We start from the raw sequence: 18,626 nt of genomic DNA on the forward strand, positions 1-18,626 counted from the left end.
AGAATCCCTGGTTCAGTGGCCAGGAGTTTGACAAATTCTCCTTCTCCAGCTCCTCCATCCCCACTGCAAGAGTTCCCAGGCATCTGGGGAACCCTGGGCTTAAAGACAGAAGGCAGTACTGAAGGGAGGCTCTCATTTATTTGCCTAGAACTGACTTGTCTAGAGTCAGATTACAATTTATGACTCCTTCAGCAAGGAGTGTGGATTTCTCAGACTGCCTGTCTCTTGGGGACAGGGCTCCCTTGGTTTCACAGGCACCAGTATATGTCAGGAGATGGCCAACTGAGATCAATGGTCAAACAGGTTCTCACGACCCTGCTGATCACATCACCTGAAAGTTGAGGCAGGGGCAAGTTTTAACACCATATGAATAAAGGGGGCTCACCTCTGAGGTTTTCGAATATCCCAGAGTCCCACTCCTTCCTTTGAATTGGCTGTGGCCAATAACCTGGGCTCCACAGGGTTAAACATGACACTGTGAAAAGCTGATGGATAGTTTGCCAGGCAGAAGGGCTCTGTGAATAGAGAAATGACAATCAGCCCCAGAGCTCATTCAGTGCCTCTGGGCCAGAGGCAGTCAAAGCAGGAATGTGACCCTGTAGAATCCATTCTAGTAGCTGGAGCCCCAAAGCAGTACATCACCCCAGCAGTCACCCCTGCTCATTCTCTGCACACACTAAGTCTGAAAACAGCAACTCTATCATATATAAACAAACTAGAAGCTATAATACTCAGAAACACTGAGTATTCTACCTTTTCAGATCCTGTGACAAATGGAAACGGTCACAGGAACTGGGAAGGTAAGCTGTTTTACAGTAAGTAAGATTGAATTCCACATGAACTGAAAAAACTCACAACCGATTACTGATAGGATTATTGTACCTTAATCCAAATTTATTAGTTTTAGAAATTAAAAGTTTTTAAAACTACACAAAGATTTAATGAAGACAAAGCAAAACAATGAGAAAATTGAAGGTGAGAAAAAACAATAGCACAGTGTTCTCTCTAAATTGCTCCCTAAACAATCTAAGAGCCTCAGTCTAGAATTCTATGATTTCATTCCCAGTATTGGAATATTTCAAAAAAAAAAAAGAAGAAGAAGAAGAAGAAAAGTAAAGAGAAGAAAAGAAAGGAAAAAGGGAACCTAACACCTGAACTCTTACATCCAGCCAGCTCCTAATCAACTTCACTCAGAAACCCTGCAGGCCTCTGCCTGTATTAGCGGGCTCCAGGCGAGGAAGGAATCACTCTGCTACCCAGGACATACTTTTGTGTGGCAAGTGTTTAGAAGCAACAGACAGAAAGCACTGCCCAGTCTAGGATTTCCACATGGGACACAGCAGAGACTCTGGGCAGTCCAGACAGAGGAGGCTTTCCTCCCTAGGACATGGTGACTCAACCCCAGCTGCTCCTTGCAGCTACCTTATCTGCCTGACCCCAGAAACAAGCTTTTCCTATAGCCCAAGTCTCTGTGATGAGGCACAGCCCCGCATGTTAAATGCTCTGACTACAGAATAATAAAAAGATCCAGATCCTGTCAGACAAGACAGGCAGGAGAGTAATTCTGTGTACACAGGTATGACCAAGACAAAGCTGCACTGAAGGTGGGGGCAGGGGGGACACCGAGGGTGATGCTGGAGGAAAGTCTTTGAACACAGGCAGAGTTACAGAGTGAACGCTTTTCTCAGGAAACAAACTGAAAAAATGCGTTTCCTGAAAAACTTCAGAGAAATTCAACAAAACAATTCTTCATTTTATACTTCAGAAGCCCAAAGAGCACACCTAGAGGAGGAACTCACCTGGATAATCCCCCTTAAACGGGGTGTATCTGCCATCGTTTTCCGTTTCTATACGCAAACACCAGAACACCCCCGTTCTCTGTGAATAACCAAGAACTGTGTGTGTCAGCACCATACGGAGCTGACCCCCGGTAGCTGCCCTCTACAGGGAAGCCCTGCATCTTCTATTCCTTGAGGCCACTGAACACCAACATACGGTGGCGTTTCCGACAGTCCCAAGGGTTTACGGAGGCTCACAAGCGGCTGAGAAGGCCTAAGAAAGGTGCCTCACTTCTGGCTCATGCACATGATGGGACGTCTACAAACACACAGCTATGCCCCACCATGAGAGCTGCCTCTCCCTTTCCAACTCTCCCACGCAGGTTACTCAGGTCATAAACTGCCTCTGCAATGAACCTGACATCAAACTCTTCAACACAGTCCAACAGCCCTTTGACCCTACCTCCATGGGGAGACTCCCGGATGTCCCAGATGAGAACCCGGCCATCATCTGAGGAGCTGGCAAAAATGTTGTCATTCACCGGACTCACTGACAAGCCATATACTGCATCTTCGTGAGCAAACACATCCAAGGTCTCGCTGCTGAGAGACAGAGAGCAGAAAGAGGCACACAGGCACACACATGCACACAAAGACTGCAGAGTCCCAGCCCTCAAGTCCCTCACGTAGGGCTCTCCCTCATTTCCAGTAAAAAGTCAATCAAGCAAAACCCAAAGGATACTGTATTTCCTTACAAAGTAGGTACCCAACTTCCAGGTAAAAAATAAAAATTCATTAGAAAAGCTTTTTATAGATTTCATGGTTTGTTTTTTTGCACTAAATGAGCATAGTTGAAAAAGTGATTCAATAGATGAGTTTGGTGTTTTCACTTCCTGCGGAATGTATCTGCTTCTGTACAGAGCTGTGGGGTGGTGCTTGATTTTCAAAAACAAGGGAACTTCAAAGCAGTCAGATCTGATATCAGCAGGGGAAGAAGAGGATTGATGTGGCTATCTGGTATGTGAGCAAGAGCATGGCTCTGGGACCAGGCAGCCCAAGTTCAAATCCCAGTACCACCTGACCCTAAGTTACCTAATTTTCTACACCTCCGTTTCCTCAACCACAATGACACTAGAATAGTACAGCTTTATAGAATCACTGTGAGGGTGAAACTAATGAACACATGTAAAGCACTTAGAATAGTACCCCACATAAAGATTAGTTATTATTATGCTGTTGTTTCCTTCTCTTCCAACCTCTTCCTTTAAATTTTCACCTAAATAGTCTAAGTTCATTCTAACTTTACAAATTCTTTCCTTAATCGGAATTTTATTTCAAAATTATTACAGAAATCTGTTTCAGAAAAGGACAGCTGGCTTCGTGTTATTCCTTCAAAAAACAACTACTTCTGTCTAAAGAGATATTTGCCTTTCTTCATGTGAAAACCAGAGTCAGTCACCTTCACATACCAACAATCTATTTACCTTTCGACATCATGGAGGATAACTTGCTCATCATTTCCTGTAAGGGAGAAAAGTAGACATTTGATAATTCCTGCAAAGTGCTACCTGTCCATATCACAATATGAAATTTTCAAGTTTTCAGAAAGCATATGAACAAAGTCAATGTTAATATAAATTAGGAGTATTAATTAGAAAAAAAAGTTTTATAAAAATAATTTCAGAAGGATATAAAAGAATTTTTGAAAGCCTAGTAGCAACTAGGTGCTTTCCAAAATGAATTACTAAATGGATTATAGTATATATATATATGTATATATACATATATATATATGAAATAAAAAAAACAAAAAACTGTGGCCATTAAGAAACATAAAAGAATAAATGATCATGGGCAAATTAATTCATCCAAGCTAGCTTTTTTTTTTTTTAAGCAAAACAACTGTGAGACTTAGAATACAGATAACCTATGCCTCAGTTTGTTTATCTATAAAATAGGGATAATTGTACCTACTTCATAGGGTCATTGCAAAGGTAAGAGTACATTCGCAAAACCATTCAGAATAGGGCCGAGCACTTAGTAAGCGCCTAATAAATATCTCCTGCTATTCATATCCTTATCATCTCACAACATTAAAATCTGATGATTGTGTGATTATAAGTGATGGGAAAATTTTTATCCACAACTTCTTTCTATTGCATTTTTCTTTATTCTATCAAGGAATCTAAAAATACTACATTCACAATATGTATAGTCCTGCCTTCAAAGGGCTTATATAACCAAACATAAAAACCTGAATATGAAAAGACAAAAGTAAAAAAATTCCCACTCTACACTGAAAGCACAACCAACAGTCACTTCAATAGAAAGTACAGCAGTAGAGATGTGGCCCGGGACGTCCTAGATCTCTGGCTATAAACTCTATTGTGGGTGCATACCAAGAAATCAAACCCAGACTAATGCCTCCCAGGTAACAGGCACAGCTGAGGTGCTGGGGATACGAGAAGAGGAAGAGGAAGATTCTGCCCGGCCCTCAAGGAACTTCCAGTCCATCTATGCAACAACTAATAATGACAAAATGAGTTATCATGTTGTAGTGATATGCTCTATAATGGGGACACAGAAAAAGGAAATAATATTTCCTTCAGGAGTGGGTTTGAAAGTACATGGCAGAAAAGGAGAACATTTTTATGGGGAAGATATCTGAACAGAAACTCCAATAACTCAAAACTCTTACCAGTGGAAGACTTAGGGGAATTAGTGGGGACTGGATAATTAATCATGATCCATGAAGGAAGAGCAAGAGCAAATGATACAAGGGCACCTAAGATGGCTAGTGGTTTAGTGGGCTAGAGTACAAGATGCTGGGGAGGGAAATGAGGCTCGAGAAGTAGAAGTTTACACTTCATCCTGAGGACACTGTAGGGTCAGAGGCTGACACGGTTAAACTTTATTTTTAAAAGAAAACTTGTAATAAATAAGGAGAGTTACAGACAGGTTGCAGAAATCACAAAGGCCACTGCAACAGTCCGGATCAAAGATAAGGACCTGAACCAGGGCAGTAGGTACAAAAAGAGAACAGAAACTAAAGGATGAATATGAGAAGCTTTCAAGTCTAGTTGGCGAGTGACAAGATATGTAAATGAAAGAAAGGAAGGTTTGAGGATGACTTCAAGATTTCTGTTAAGCTGAACTATGTGGAAGTTTCATTTTTATAGTTAAAAGTGCTTCAATATTAGCAATTTCTGAAAGTTAAATTTAATAGCTTAAATCATTAAGTGAATGCTGATAGTAACTGAGAAAAGGAATCCAGGGAACAAGAGGAAATATTTGTACAGGAGGAAGACTAATACTCTTGGCTTTAGATCTGCTGCACTTAAATTGCTTTTAGAACACAGCTAGATATTCCATGGCAAAATGTGCAGTGCAGAAGAGGTCAGAACTAGAAATGTTGTGGTCAGAAAGGAGTGTGGTTGATACAGGACCACCGAGAGGCTGGCTTGAGCCCAAGCCATTCTAATTGTACCCTAACACAACGTTTTTCGAACAGGAGCCATCCATGGATCAGGACATCAATTTGAGTCACAAACTTTAAGTTCTTTAAGAATAAAGTAGCATTTTTAAAAAAATCAAAATGTACCACACATAGTAAGGTTAAGTACTATTTTAAATATGTGTGTGTGTTTCTGCATGCCAGACTGCAATGTAGGAAGTTTTCTACCAAAAACATAAAATGACAGTGAAGAATCAAAAGAACAGAAGGAAGGAAGGAAGGAGGGGAGGAAGGAAGGAAGGAAGGAAGGAGGGGAGGAAGGAAGGGAGGGAGGAACTGCGCTCATAGACCTGTCTAAACTGCTGTAATGCAGAAAAGACAAGCTATGGGAAACCAGTAATTCTACAGCTCAGTGAAATAAAGAAAAATAAGGGGTTATTTTAGCACTCCTTTATCTAAAATCCCAGCCACGGTGAATTGCCCAAAGTAGAAATCTCCCTTCTCCTCACCTCCAGAGAATACTTTGGTGTTCCCACTGTTGAAAGCCAGGCAAAAAATGTTGGAATGGTGCTCTCCTTTCAGCTGTATGGGCTTGACTCTGGAGTGGATAGCTTGTTCCATGTGCCATAGCAGAACCCGGCGGTCATCTCCTCCTTGAGAGGGGAGTTAAGAATCTAGGGTTAAAATGGCTGACACTTAAGGCTGACACTCAGTTTTGCCAGCCCTGAATCCCATCCTTTCTAAAACTGCAACTCCCCAATTCTGTAAGATTCTCATGGGGCACATAAACCCAGGACTCTACCCCCTTAACCATCAGTAGACACACAATCTCTAAGCCACTCACTTTTCCCCAGAAAAACTTGGACATATAGAAATGGAAAGGGATAAACACTGATATTGAAACCCTCAGAGCCACCCTATTCCTGACTTCTGGAGACTCAGTCATTTAAATATTTCTTCACTTGGGGCACCTGGGTGGCTCAGTTGGTTAAGCATCTGCCTTTGGCTCAGGTCATGATCCCAGGGTCCTGGGATAGAGCCCTGCATCGGGCTCCCTGCTCAATGGAAAGCCTGCTTCTCCCTCTCCCTCTGCTGCTCCCCATGCTCATGCTCTCTCTAATAAATAAATAACACCTTTAAAATTTTTTAAAATAAATATTTCTTCACTTGCTACCTAAAAATCCTTCTATAATGCCCATTTTTAAAAAAAATATATTTTATTTATTTATTTGACAGAGAGATAGAGAACACAAGTAGGCAGAGTGGCAGGCAGAAGGAGAGGGAGAAGCAGGCTCTCTGCTGAGCAGGGAGCCTGACCTGGGACTCTATCCCAGGACCTGACATCATGACCTGAGCCCAAGGCAGCTGCTTAACTGACTGAGCCACCCAGGCAACACTCCCCCCACCATTTTTTATCTAACAGAAGCTGAGCTGGTTTCTAATGCTTACAACCAAAGAACTCCACAGTAATACTTCTAGCATACTAGTTTTCTCTCCTTGATGTGACCTCATTGGCTACAGGACAGCATGCAAGTGACAACTAAGGAACTGCTGGCCCCAGCACCATCTAGACAGAGCCTAGCTCTCATGAAGCCCAGGCCAGCTCTTCCCTCTGCATAACTCACAATCATCTGAATTAAATGAGCAGTATTATACTGCATGAGTCAGCTTCTAAAGAATGAGAATATGTATATTCTATGTATTTTTTATATTTGCAGATGCATTAAAAATGTCTGAAAGATGAGTAACTTTCAAGTGTTAACAATGATTAACAGTGGTAACTATTTTCAGGGAACAGGATTAAAACAGGGGGAAAAAACCGATTGCAGGTTTTTACTTTTATTTGATATATTTGGCACTGACTTTTTACAACAAGCCTATACTATTCTCCCAATAAAAATTTAAGTTACAAAAGGGGCAAACACGAGCAGCAAACCACAGCTCTCTGAACCTCTTCTTTCCCTCCTCCATTCCATCCGACAGCCACAAATTATAGCACATCCATATAAGGGCATACCGTGCAGCCATGAAATCAGTAAATCTGTAAGAACTAACTTGGAAATGTGTCCGTCTTTATTAAGGGGAAATGTAAGGTATAAAACAATATGTGTATCAAACTCCATTTTGTGTAAAACAAAATTTTAAAAAGCTCCGTGACTGAAGGAACTTTGTCAGTTTTGTATACTGCGGAGTCCCCAAAACCTGAGTGCCCCCAAAGAGCAGACTTTGAACATGTTCATATTTGCACATATATGCTTATATTCTCCTACTTATCTGGCTATTATAAAAATTGTTTATAGTGGACACCACCTCCAGGCTAGAGTTGGGAAACTTTTTTAATGTGGAAAATTTACATATAATGTGAAATTTACCATTCTAACCATTTTTAATTATACAATTCAGTGTATCTGCACTATTGTGCAACCATCACCACTGTCCATTCCCAGAATCTTCACATCATCCCAAAATGAAACTCTGTACCCAATAAACAGTAACTTCTCCCATCCCCAGTAATCACCATTCTCCTTTCTGCCTCTATGAATTTAACTGTTCTAGGTAACTCATGTAAGTGGAATCATACAGTAGTTGTCTTTTTTATTCATTTTGCATAATATCTTCAAAGATCATCCATATTGTAGCATGTATCAGAATTCCACTCTTTTTTGAGACTAAATAATATTCTGTTATACACACTTACACTCACCATATTTTGTTTATCCATTTATCAACTGATGGACATCTGGGTTGTTTCCACCTTTCGGCTATTCTGAATAATGTTGCTAACAACACGGATATACAAGTATCTATTCAAGTCCCTGCTTTTAATTCTTTGGGGATCCTTTTAATTCTTTTGGGAAACTTTTATATTTTTATTTTTACTTTATACCTTCTTGTAGTACTTGACTTTTTGTCATAAACATATTTCCTTTTATAATAATAATAAAAAAAAAAAAAGACGATACAGTAGCTAAGTCAAAGTTACTCTCCCTCCCCTAGAAAGAAGTTGCCTTTGCTCCTTCGGTTTCTTCTTTGTCAAAATCAAGTTCTATGTCCCCCTCCCCCTTCATTGTCTACCAAACTGAACCCTTTAGTGTGGCTCAGTTCCTATATTTATGATTTGCCTGTTTCAACCATGAGTTCTCTGGCCTGGGATGTTTATCTAAAAATTCTGTATCTTGAGGCACCTGGTTGGTTTAGTCAGTGGAGAACGCGATTCTTGATTTCAGGGTTGTGAGTTCAAGCCCCACGTTGGGTGCAGAGATTACTTTAAAAAAAAAAGCTTAAGAAAAATTCTATATCTCTTTTAAGTTAAAGTCATAAAAATAAAAGTGTGTGTTTTTGTTTTATTTTAATGAATAATGACACAAAGGAATTTTTTAAACTATTAATAGATTCTTAACAGACAGTGGGCACTTTAGTTCTCCATAGTTCTACTCTTACTATTTTCCCCCAACACTGAGGCATGGCTTTTGCTACTGTGTATCCTATATTGCAGAAGTATTTCTCTGTACCCATGTCTCTACCAAAAGTGTAAAATTAAAAGATAAAAAGGCCCACATGTTTATTCTACTTACTCATGTTTCTAATCTAATCTTTCTGAGCCTGAGTTTCATCAAATATAAAATGGGGATCATAACAGCTCTACCCTTAAGGGTTTTATAGATTATAAAGCCAAGTATACAAGAGGGTTAAGTAACTTACCATGGTCACACACATTAAGTAATGTGGTTGAGCTAAGATTCAAAAGCAAACAGTTAAGACTCTACAGTCACCATTCTTTTTTAAGATTTTACTCATTTATTTGACAGAGAGAACACAAGTAGGCAGAGAGGCACACAGAGAGAGAAGGAGGAGCAGACTCTCTGCTGAGCAGGGAGCCCGATGTGATGCTGGGATCAATCCCAGGACCCTGGGATCATGACCTGAGCCAAAGGCAGACGCTTAACTGACTGAGACACCCAGGCACCCCTAAAGCCTCCATTCTTAACCACTATTCTGGGTTGCCTACCTTACAGAACCAAAAATAAACCATAAATGAGAAAGCGGTTCATCTAATGGACAACTAAAGGGATCCCCCATCTTGGTAACATAACTCAAAAATGTGTAGGTTAGAATAAAACAAGGGAGCATAGGAATAAAAATAGAAGCTGACTAAACTGGAGTAAACTAAGGGGCCAGGAACAGGGAGGGACCAGGAGAAGACAGCCCGAGTTGAAAGATTCTAACAATACACAAAACTGACAATGGCTTAGGAGCCAAATTATTCAAAGAATTACTACGAATCAATTCTTAAAACCATTAGGAAAAGAGGCAAATATGACAATTCACAGAAGAGAAAATCCATATAGCCAAAAAATGTAACAGAGCATCTCAACCTCTAAAGTGATCAGGGGAGGGGCGCCTGGGTGGCTCAGTGGGTTAAGCGTCTGCATTCGGCTCAGGTCATGATCCCAGGGTCCTGGGATAGAGCCCCACATTGGGCTCCCTGCTCAGCGGGGAGCCTACTTCCTCCTCTCTCTCTGTCTGCCTCTCTGCCTACTTGTGATCTCTGTCAAATAAATAAATAAAATCTTTTAAAAAATAATCAGGGGAATGCATATTATAATTTAAATACATTCTTACAAAAGTGGCACAAGGAAATGCACAAGAATGTTCACTGCATCCCTGTTTATAGTAGCAAAAAGCAAACAAACCTGTGGACAACCTAAGTATTCACTAATATATAAATTAGTAAGTTCCACTAGAACACAAATACAAATTAAATCAAACCAAATAGAACACCATGCAGCAGTTAAAATGAACTAGAAATATGTGTAACAACATGAGTAAATCTTGAAAACCTAATGGTAAGTAATAAAGTTTCCGAAGGATATGTAAAAGATAACATTAAGTTTATATATAAAGTTTCAGAAGGATATGTAAAAGATAACATTAAGTTTATATTTTTAAATATACAAATACCATAAATTGTAGATAAACACATCTAGTAAAAGGGGACTTCGACTATATCTGCGAAGTTTTGTTTCTTAAGAAAAAAAAGGCTACAAGCAAATTTAATAAACTGTCAACATTCTGTCAAACCCAATTACTTTTTCTGCCTTTTTAATTAATTTTTATAAATTTCAGTATATTTAACATACAGTATTATATTAGTTGCAGGTGTACAATATAGCAATTCAACAATTCTATACATTACTCAGTGCTCATCTCTCTATTTTTGTTTTATGTTATTAAGGAAGCATTGTTACGTCTCTTATTTTTTAATATAGTTTTTAATTTTTTTATTAACATATAATGGACTATTTGCCCCAGGGGTACAGGTCTATGAATTGTCAGACTTACACATTTCATAGCACTCACCATAGCACATACCCTCCCCAATGTCCATAACCCCACCACCCTCTCCCTACCCCCCCTTCTAAAACTCTCAGTTTGTTTTGTGAGATTAAGTGTCTCTTATGGTTTGTCTCCCTCCTGATCCCATCTTGTTTCATTTATTCCTTTCCTACCCCCCAAACCCCCTATGTTGACTTTCAATTTCCTCGTATCAGAGAGATCATATGATAATTGTTTTTCTCTGATTGACTTATTTCGCTAAGCATAATACCCTCCAAGAGTACCATCCACGTCGTTGCAAATGGCAAGATTTCATTTCCTTTTGATGGCTGCATAGTATTCCATTGTATGTCTATACTACATCTTCTTTATCCATTCATCTGTTGTGTTATATCTCTTATTTTAAGTAGGCTCCACGCCCAAGTTGGGACTTGAATTCACGACCCTAAAATCAAGAATCACATGCTCTATCAGCTGCACCAGCCAGGCGCCCTAGTACTGTTATGTTTCTTAAGTATAATAATGGCATTGCAGTGCTGTTAAAGAGAGATAAAAAGTGTTCATCAATTAGGGATGCATAGTGAAATAGGTGAACTAATATGTCTGGAATTTCCTTTAAAATATTCGAGGAAAAAAAAAAGGTGGGGGGAATAGGTGATCAATAAAATGTTGGTAATTATTACAGATGGGTATACTATAATGTTGTGAATGCTTGAACATTTCCATAAAATAAAACATTTTGGATTTTTTAAATGTTCACAATAGAGGGGCGGCTGGCTGGCTCAGTCAGAAGAGCATGTGACTCTTGATCTTGGGGTTGTGAGTCTGAGCCCCACATTGGATGTAGAGATTACTTAAATAAAAATTTTAGAAAATGTTCATGATAGAAAAATGAAAACAAGACTCCCCAGGATGGGCTGGTTTACTCATGGCAAAGAAATATAGAACTGATGGCACTTCTACTTATTCAATCAGACAAATGCCAGGTAGCACAACCTCTCCTGAATTGGTGCAGCTAAAAAAAAGAAGTTTAGGGGCGCCTAGGTGGCTCAGTGGGTTAAGCCGCTGCCTTCGGCTCGGGTCATGATCTCAGGGTCCTGGGATCGAGCCCCGCATCGGGCTCTCTGCTCGGCGGGGAGCCTGCTTCCTCCTCTCTCTCTACCTGCCTCTCTGCCTGCTTGTGGTCTCTGTCAAATAAATAAATAAAATTAAAAAAAAAAAAAGAAGTTTAATAAAAAAGAAAATAATATCTACACCTACGCACTTAAAGACATAACCATTCTCTGACATTATCGTTAGTGTTCGTTCTAGGCATTCATATGATGATTTAGTTTTGCCAAATAATGCTTAGCAATTTAAAATATGTGGTTATTTGTAGAATGCCTCGAGAAAAATGATGTGTCCTTAGTATCTAACACAATGATGACAGCCCAAGTCCATAGGAGATTGGAATCACTGAGTCAGAAATTATGGCTATGGCAGGGCCTGCTTCTTCCACTTTGCCCTCGAGCTTAGTGTCATAAGATATAAGGTGCACCTCCCCCACACACACACATTTCCTTAGGCAAGGTATTAAGAATTCTGTGCAAAGACAACACTTTTCAACCATGTGTTGGCAAAAACCACAGTGGATGCAAACTAGGTCATCACCTGAAATTGCGGAGCTGCCTTAGAGCCAGTAGAGGGAGCATAACAACTGTGGCCAAATCTCTGACCCCACAAAGCAAAGGAGGGCTAGTGGAACAAGGATAAATCAGTTCAGAACCTGAAAAAAACTGGGTAGTTCTCCTCTCTGTGAATCATCTAGAAAAATTCAAAGGAGCGGAGATGTATTGTGTGCTTCCACGCAGACAGACTGTTGGACCTGCATATAATCAAGTGGAGAGCAGGATCCATAAAGCCAGCTCTGGGCGCCGGCCAGTTCGGTACTTCTGCAGGGTTGGTTGTCCCCAGTCTCTCTAGGGCTTCTGGGGGCAGAGAGGAGCACAGGGACCTCATAGGAAGGCAAGGCCTTTCTGCTTGGCACCAGGACCAGGCAAGCAACAAGCAGAGACCAGGGCTTCTAAGCCTGGTTTACTCATGAACGACTGCTTAGCTTTAATTCATCTGAGAACTCTGAAGGAACATAAGCTACTCTGTTGCTGGTCATTTGGGGTTGATTTAATTCTGCACTAAACTCACCAATTCATCCCAATGTACTATAATCACACTGCGGCAACAGTTTTGAAGTTACAAAAAAACTTTATATTTAAAAGAGTACTCTTGGCGGGGCGCCTGGGTGGCTCAGTGGGTTAAGCCGCTGCCTTCGGCTCAGGTCATGGTCTCAGGGTCCTGGGATGGAGCCCCACATCGGGCTCTCTGCTCGGTGGGGAGCCCGCTTACCCCGAGTCTCTCTCTGCCTGCCTGTCTGCCTACTTGTGATCTGTCAAATAAATAAATAAAATCTTTAAAAAAAAAAAAAAGAGTATTCTTTCAGGGTGCCTGGGTGGCTCAGTCAGTTTAAGCATCTTACTCTATTTCAGCTCAGGTCTTGATCTCAGGGTCATGAGTTCGAGCCCCAAACTGGGCTCCATGAGCTTACTTTAAAAATAAATAAATAGGGACGCCTGGGTGGCTCAGTTGGTTAAGCAGCTGCCTTCGGCTCAGGTCATGATCCCAGCGTCCTAGGATCGAGTCCCACATCGGGCTCCTTGCTCATCAGGGAGCCTGCTTCTCCCTCTGCCTCTGCCTGCCATTCTGTCTGCCTGTGCTTGCTCTCTTTCCCTCTCTCTCTCTGACAAATAAATAAATAAAATCTTAAAAATAAATAAATAAATAAATAAATACTCTTTTGAAAGGGTTCTGAGGTATAATAGAAGCAAAAACTATACAAGCCCTCATGGCATACTGTAACAAAAGTAGTTATTTAAAATTCTTATTTTATAGCCCAGAAAAGCTGAGGCCCAGAAGGAAAAGAATTTGTTTTGGGCTTCCTCAGAAATTCAGGCAAGCAGAGGACAGGACTAAGAGAGCATTCTAAAACTTGATCCTTCAAATACTCCTGCAGCACATTGTCTGAAGAGCAAGAGACTAAACCATTTAAAAGTCCATCATTAGAAGTCGGGTTAAAATCACGGTTCAGTGAAATAAACCAAACACAAAAGGACAAATACTATCCAATTCCACTTATATGAGGCATCCATAGTAGTCAAATTCATAGTGACATTAAGTAGATGGTGGCTGTGGAGAGGGCGGGGATGTTGTTTAATGGAAACAGAGTTTCAGCTTTGCAAGATGAAAAATTCCCGGAAATGAATGGTGATGATGGTTGTATAACGATAACAATGCAAATGTACTTTATACAACTGAACGGAATAGTTAAAAATAGTAAAAATGGTAAATTTTGTGTTATGTATATTTTACCACAATAAAAATACAAGAAGGTTTATTGTTCATGTATGTACCATGTATTATGATGGGGGGAGGCATGAGGCACTTCTGTCTGTACTGACATGGAATAATCACTATGACCAAAAAGTGTTTGTGACTGTACTAACTATTCAAAACAATATTTTCTTTTTAAAAATGGCAGAATGGGATTAGATCCAGGATTTGCAGTCCTAGTAAATAAAGGTGGTACTATAGAAGGGCACATGAAGTACAAGTTCTGGAAGAAAAGTGCCTAGATGCACCATCCATGTATCCTTGGGTGAGTTACTCTACTTCTCTAACCTCAGTTTTATGATTCTAAAATGAAGAAAATACCAAATATCTCACAGGGTCGTTGTCTGTATAGATATAAATATGTAAAAACACTTATCCAGTGTGTCATATATTAGGTATACATAACCCTCAGAATGTTCTAGTTTCTTGTACATATCATTCATGAATTTGCCCTAATGTTTCTAACTCTTGTTTTAGGTAGCACAAGAGTATGAAGAGCATGATACATTTTTTTAAAGATTTTATTTTTAAGTAATCTCCACACCCAGTGTGGGGCTTGAACTCACAAGCCTGAGATCAAGAGTCACATGCTCTACTGATTCAATCAGCACCCTGATACATTTTAATAAAACATATATGTATGTACACACACACACACACACACACACACACACACATTTGTATATGGAAGAGCAGAATCAAAATGTTTAACAGAGGTTATCTCTTGGAAACAGCAATTTTAGTTAATAACCCTTTATATTGTAGGGACATCTGGGTGGATCAGTCAGTTAAGTATCTGACTTCAGGTTGGGTCCTGATCCCAGGGTCCTGGGTTGGAGCCTCTGCTCAGCGGAGAGCCTGCTTCTCCCTCCCACCTCTGCCACACCCCCTGCTCCTGCTCTCTCTCACTTAAATAAAGTCTTTTTTAAAAAATCCCTTTTATATTGCTGTAGCTGTTTTGTTTTTTTTTTTAACTTACAGGGACAAAAGGAAAATTATTCAGCATGCCTTACATCTTTTTAGCCTGTTTACTCCTTCTTTGTAGTGTATATATTGCCATTTTGTGAAGCCAAACTTTGTGTGGCCCATACCTCTCCTGAGTTTTTTTTTTTTTTTTTAAAGATTTTATTTATTTATTTGACAGACAGAGATCACAAGTAGGCAGAGAGGCAGGCAGAGAGAGAGGAAGGGAAGCAGGCTCCCTGCTGAGCAGAGAGCCCGATGCGGGGCTCGATCCCAGGACCCTGGGATCATGACCCGGGCCGAAGGCAGAGGCTTTAACCCACTGAGCCACCCAGGTGCCCCTCTCCTGAGTTTTAAGAGCAGGCATGGAAATACAGAGGCTCAGCCTGTGGGCCACACAGCCAGCCACTTCAGTGAATGGGAAATGAAGTCTGTTTTGCTATTTTCCCAAAGATGAAAATAATTAGCATTATTCTCAGTACAGAAATTCATTCACATACGTCTCTGCTTGTGAGGTAAGAATTAAATAAACCCTTTTTCCAGATGAGGATCAGAGAGACATAATGACCTGCTAATAATCCAAGAAGCTAGGCCTGGAGTCTAAACCAACTTGTGTCTCTCTTACCCCAAAGTGGGGAGGCCAAAATACTACTGTGAATTTTAAGCGAGTCTGCCCTACCACATTACACAGGAAAGAAAAGCATTTTCCACTTTGTCTCCATTATTTTTCTCCTAGAGATGCCTGGCATTTTGCTGGGTTTTTAAATCATTTTCAAGTGTAGAGTTTTGTGGCATTAAATACATTCACATTTTCACATTGTTATGCAAGTATCACCACCACCCATCTCCAAAACTTTTTCATCCTCCCAATCTGAAATTCTGTACAAAATAATAAATCTCCATTCCTGCCTCTCCCCTGCCCTTGGCAACCATGATTCTAACTCTAGAGACCTTATTTCTGTCTCCAGGAGTTCAACTACTCTAAGTACCTCATATAAATGGACTCATACAATATTTGTCCTTTTATGATTAACTTATTTCATCATAATGTCTTCATGGTTCAATACATATTTTGTGGCATGTGTCAGAATTTCCTTTTTAAGGCTGAATAATATTCTATTTTATGTATATACCACATTTTGTTTTGTCCATTCATGCTCCCAATCTTTGGCTATAGTGAATAATGCTATTATGAACATGAGTGTACAAATTATCTGCTCAACTCCCTGCTTTCAATTCTTTGGGGTTTATACCCAAAAATGAAATTCCTGGCTAATACAGTAATTCTGTTTACTTTTCTGAGGAACTGAAAACTATTTCTGAGTATTGTTTTCCACAGTGGCTGTGCCATCCTACATTCCAACCAACCAACACTGCACTAGACTTCCAATTTCTCCACATCCTCACCAACACCTATTATTTTGTTTTGTTTTGGTCTTGTATTTTTTTTTTAAATGTCCAGCGTTTATAATACGAGGGCCAGAGCTCTCTCCCCACCTCAAGTTTATACATATTTTATTGGTTTGTGAGGCCAATAGGGATACTTCTTGTCTAATTTGGTTTCTGGGAAGGCTTCATTCAGGTCCTCAATGGTCATCTGATCAAAGGGAACTATGTTCCTTAGCTACTCCAGCTGTGTCTTGTATTCCACAATCTTGGCCTTTGAGACAAAAACTTGGCACAACTTTTCACATCATCTTTTTCTTCAGCATCCACCTGAACAGTGTATTTATCCTCTGGCACAGGAATCTTCAGGGCATTGAACTTCTTCTCAAAGTCATCTACCAAGCCAGCCTTCGCCACATTGGCCTTTTAGTAAGCCCAGTCGATAGTAGGGGGTTTCTCAGGGACAGTGGCCAACTTGGAGGTAAGTGTCTCATTCCAAGATTTCAGGGAGTTAGCAATGGCCTTCCGGTTTCGGGGTATGATCTCCCCAAAAGCTACCCAGTCAATAGTTTTTAGAGCAAGTTTTTTCCCAGCCATCTTGAGATCCTTCACTGACCCTGGCTGCCCAGAGTCCAAGGTCTTGTGTTGTTTTTAAGTAACAGTTATCCTAATGGGTTTGAAATGTTTGCTGGCCTTTTTGACCTTCAAATAATACACCAAAACAACTCTCAAGTCCTTACTGAATATCTTGAAGCACCTCATGCAGTCTGTTATTTTTCTTCATTGTTTTATTTTACATTTACCTACTCTGAAAGTCAGTAGTAATCAGGGGCATCTAGACGGCTCGGTCGGTTAAGCTCCAACTCTTGGTTTCAGCTCAGGTTATGCTCAGGGGTCATGAGACTAAGCCCTGGTTTGGCTCTGCTGGGTGTAGAGCCTACTTAAGATTCTCTCTGTCTCCACCCTCACAAGCTCTTGCTCTCCAAAAAAAAAAAAAAAAAAAGAAAAGAAAAGAAAGAAAGAAAAAGAGAGTAGTCACTCTTCTGCTCTCTCACTCCATCCAGACAAAAAAAGTTGCCTGCAGTTTATCCTCATTGGTGCTTCACTACTGGAAGGAAATGATGTCATACATAAATCTGAGATATTTATATGCATACTCTCCTCAAATCATATGCATACTCTCCTCAAATCACTTACAAAAACATTAAGAGCCCTAATCTCCATTGACCCAAGCCTGCCACTTCTGTAATTAGACCTATTTTAGAGGCAGACGTAGCATGAGGCAGCACAGCATTCGAAACCACAGGCTTGGCATACAAGTGCAAAGGTTCAACTCTCGATGTCACTACCACTTACTAGCTGAGTGCCTTCAGGCAGGTAACTTAACCTCTCTCACTTGTATCCTCTCCTCTGCAAAACTGAGAAAATAACCCCACCTGTTTTATAGTGTTATGTTAGGATTAATGAGATAGATCTGTGTGGAGGGCCTGGCCCATTGCCTGATACACAGTGTGAGCTACAGAAATGTTAGCCAATTGTATGCCGTTTGAACTCCAACAACAGCTAACATAGCTAAATTTACTCTGGGCCAGGGGCTATCCTAAGGGTTTTACATTTAGTGGCTCTTCTAATCCTTTTAACTATCTTATCAAAGAGGTATTGTCGTTATCCTTATTATCCAGATAAAACTACAGAAAAACTAACTATCCTGAAGGTACACAGCAATCAAGAGTGGGATCGAGGATCTGAATCCCAGCCAGGTACTCTGGCTCCAGAGACTATACTCCTTACAGGATACAATTCAGCCTCTCAAATACAACAGGGGCCAGGACAAAGCAAATGAGGGAAACCTGTCAGAGTGAAGGGCGGACTGGAGAACATATAACCCTTTTAAAGAACAAGCTGCTACTGAGCTCCAGCCAGTTGTAGCCATAGAGGAATGCAGCCTCAAGAGTCCCTGATCTTTGAATTTTTCAAGAAAAGCCAGCAACCTAAGGAGAAGGCTTTTTTCTTAAAGATTCTATTTATGTATGTATTTGCTTATTTATTTATTTAGAAAACATGTGCACACAGGGGTGAGGGGCAAAGGGTCAAAGGGAGAGTCTCAAGAAGACTCCCCTACTCATGACCCTGAGAGATCATGACCTGAGCCCAAACCAAGAGCCAGCTACTTAACCAGTTGAGCCACCCAGGCGCTCCCACAGACTGAAGGATTTTAATATAACAGACCGAAAATCTCTCTAGTATGGTTTCTGATTCTACAATGCAACTGATCTAAGAAACTT

The 18,626-nt window shown here is 40.3% G+C and overlaps 1 protein-coding gene and 1 pseudogene across 5 annotated transcripts in view; both read right to left on the minus strand.

Moving 5' to 3' along the window:
* The window catches only part of LOC111148500 (DDB1 and CUL4 associated factor 5), a 99,878-nt gene that overhangs the window by 67,216 nt on the left and 14,036 nt on the right, over positions 1 to 18,626 (minus strand). For 3 of the 5 annotated variants that reach the window (XM_022505099.1, XM_022505102.1, XM_022505104.1), the window contains exons 2-5: positions 5,742 to 5,885; positions 3,263 to 3,299; positions 2,242 to 2,381; positions 386 to 515 (exon numbers count right to left, since the gene is read on the minus strand). In XM_022505099.1, coding sequence (XP_022360807.1) covers positions 386 to 515; positions 2,242 to 2,381; positions 3,263 to 3,299; positions 5,742 to 5,885 — 451 coding nt within the window. Of the gene's footprint in view, positions 1 to 385; positions 516 to 2,241; positions 2,382 to 3,262; positions 3,300 to 5,741; positions 5,886 to 12,219; positions 12,285 to 18,626 lie in introns of those variants that run through there. The other 2 variants (XM_022505103.1, XM_022505101.1) reach the window with 2 other exon arrangements.
* On the minus strand, positions 16,460 to 16,938 carry LOC111148501 (annotated as a pseudogene).

The sequence above is a fragment of the Enhydra lutris genome, unplaced genomic scaffold (assembly GCF_002288905.1).
Source record: "Enhydra lutris kenyoni isolate GAN:26980312 unplaced genomic scaffold, ASM228890v2 scaffoldscaffold20, whole genome shotgun sequence".
Taxonomy (NCBI): Eukaryota; Metazoa; Chordata; class Mammalia; order Carnivora; family Mustelidae; genus Enhydra; species Enhydra lutris.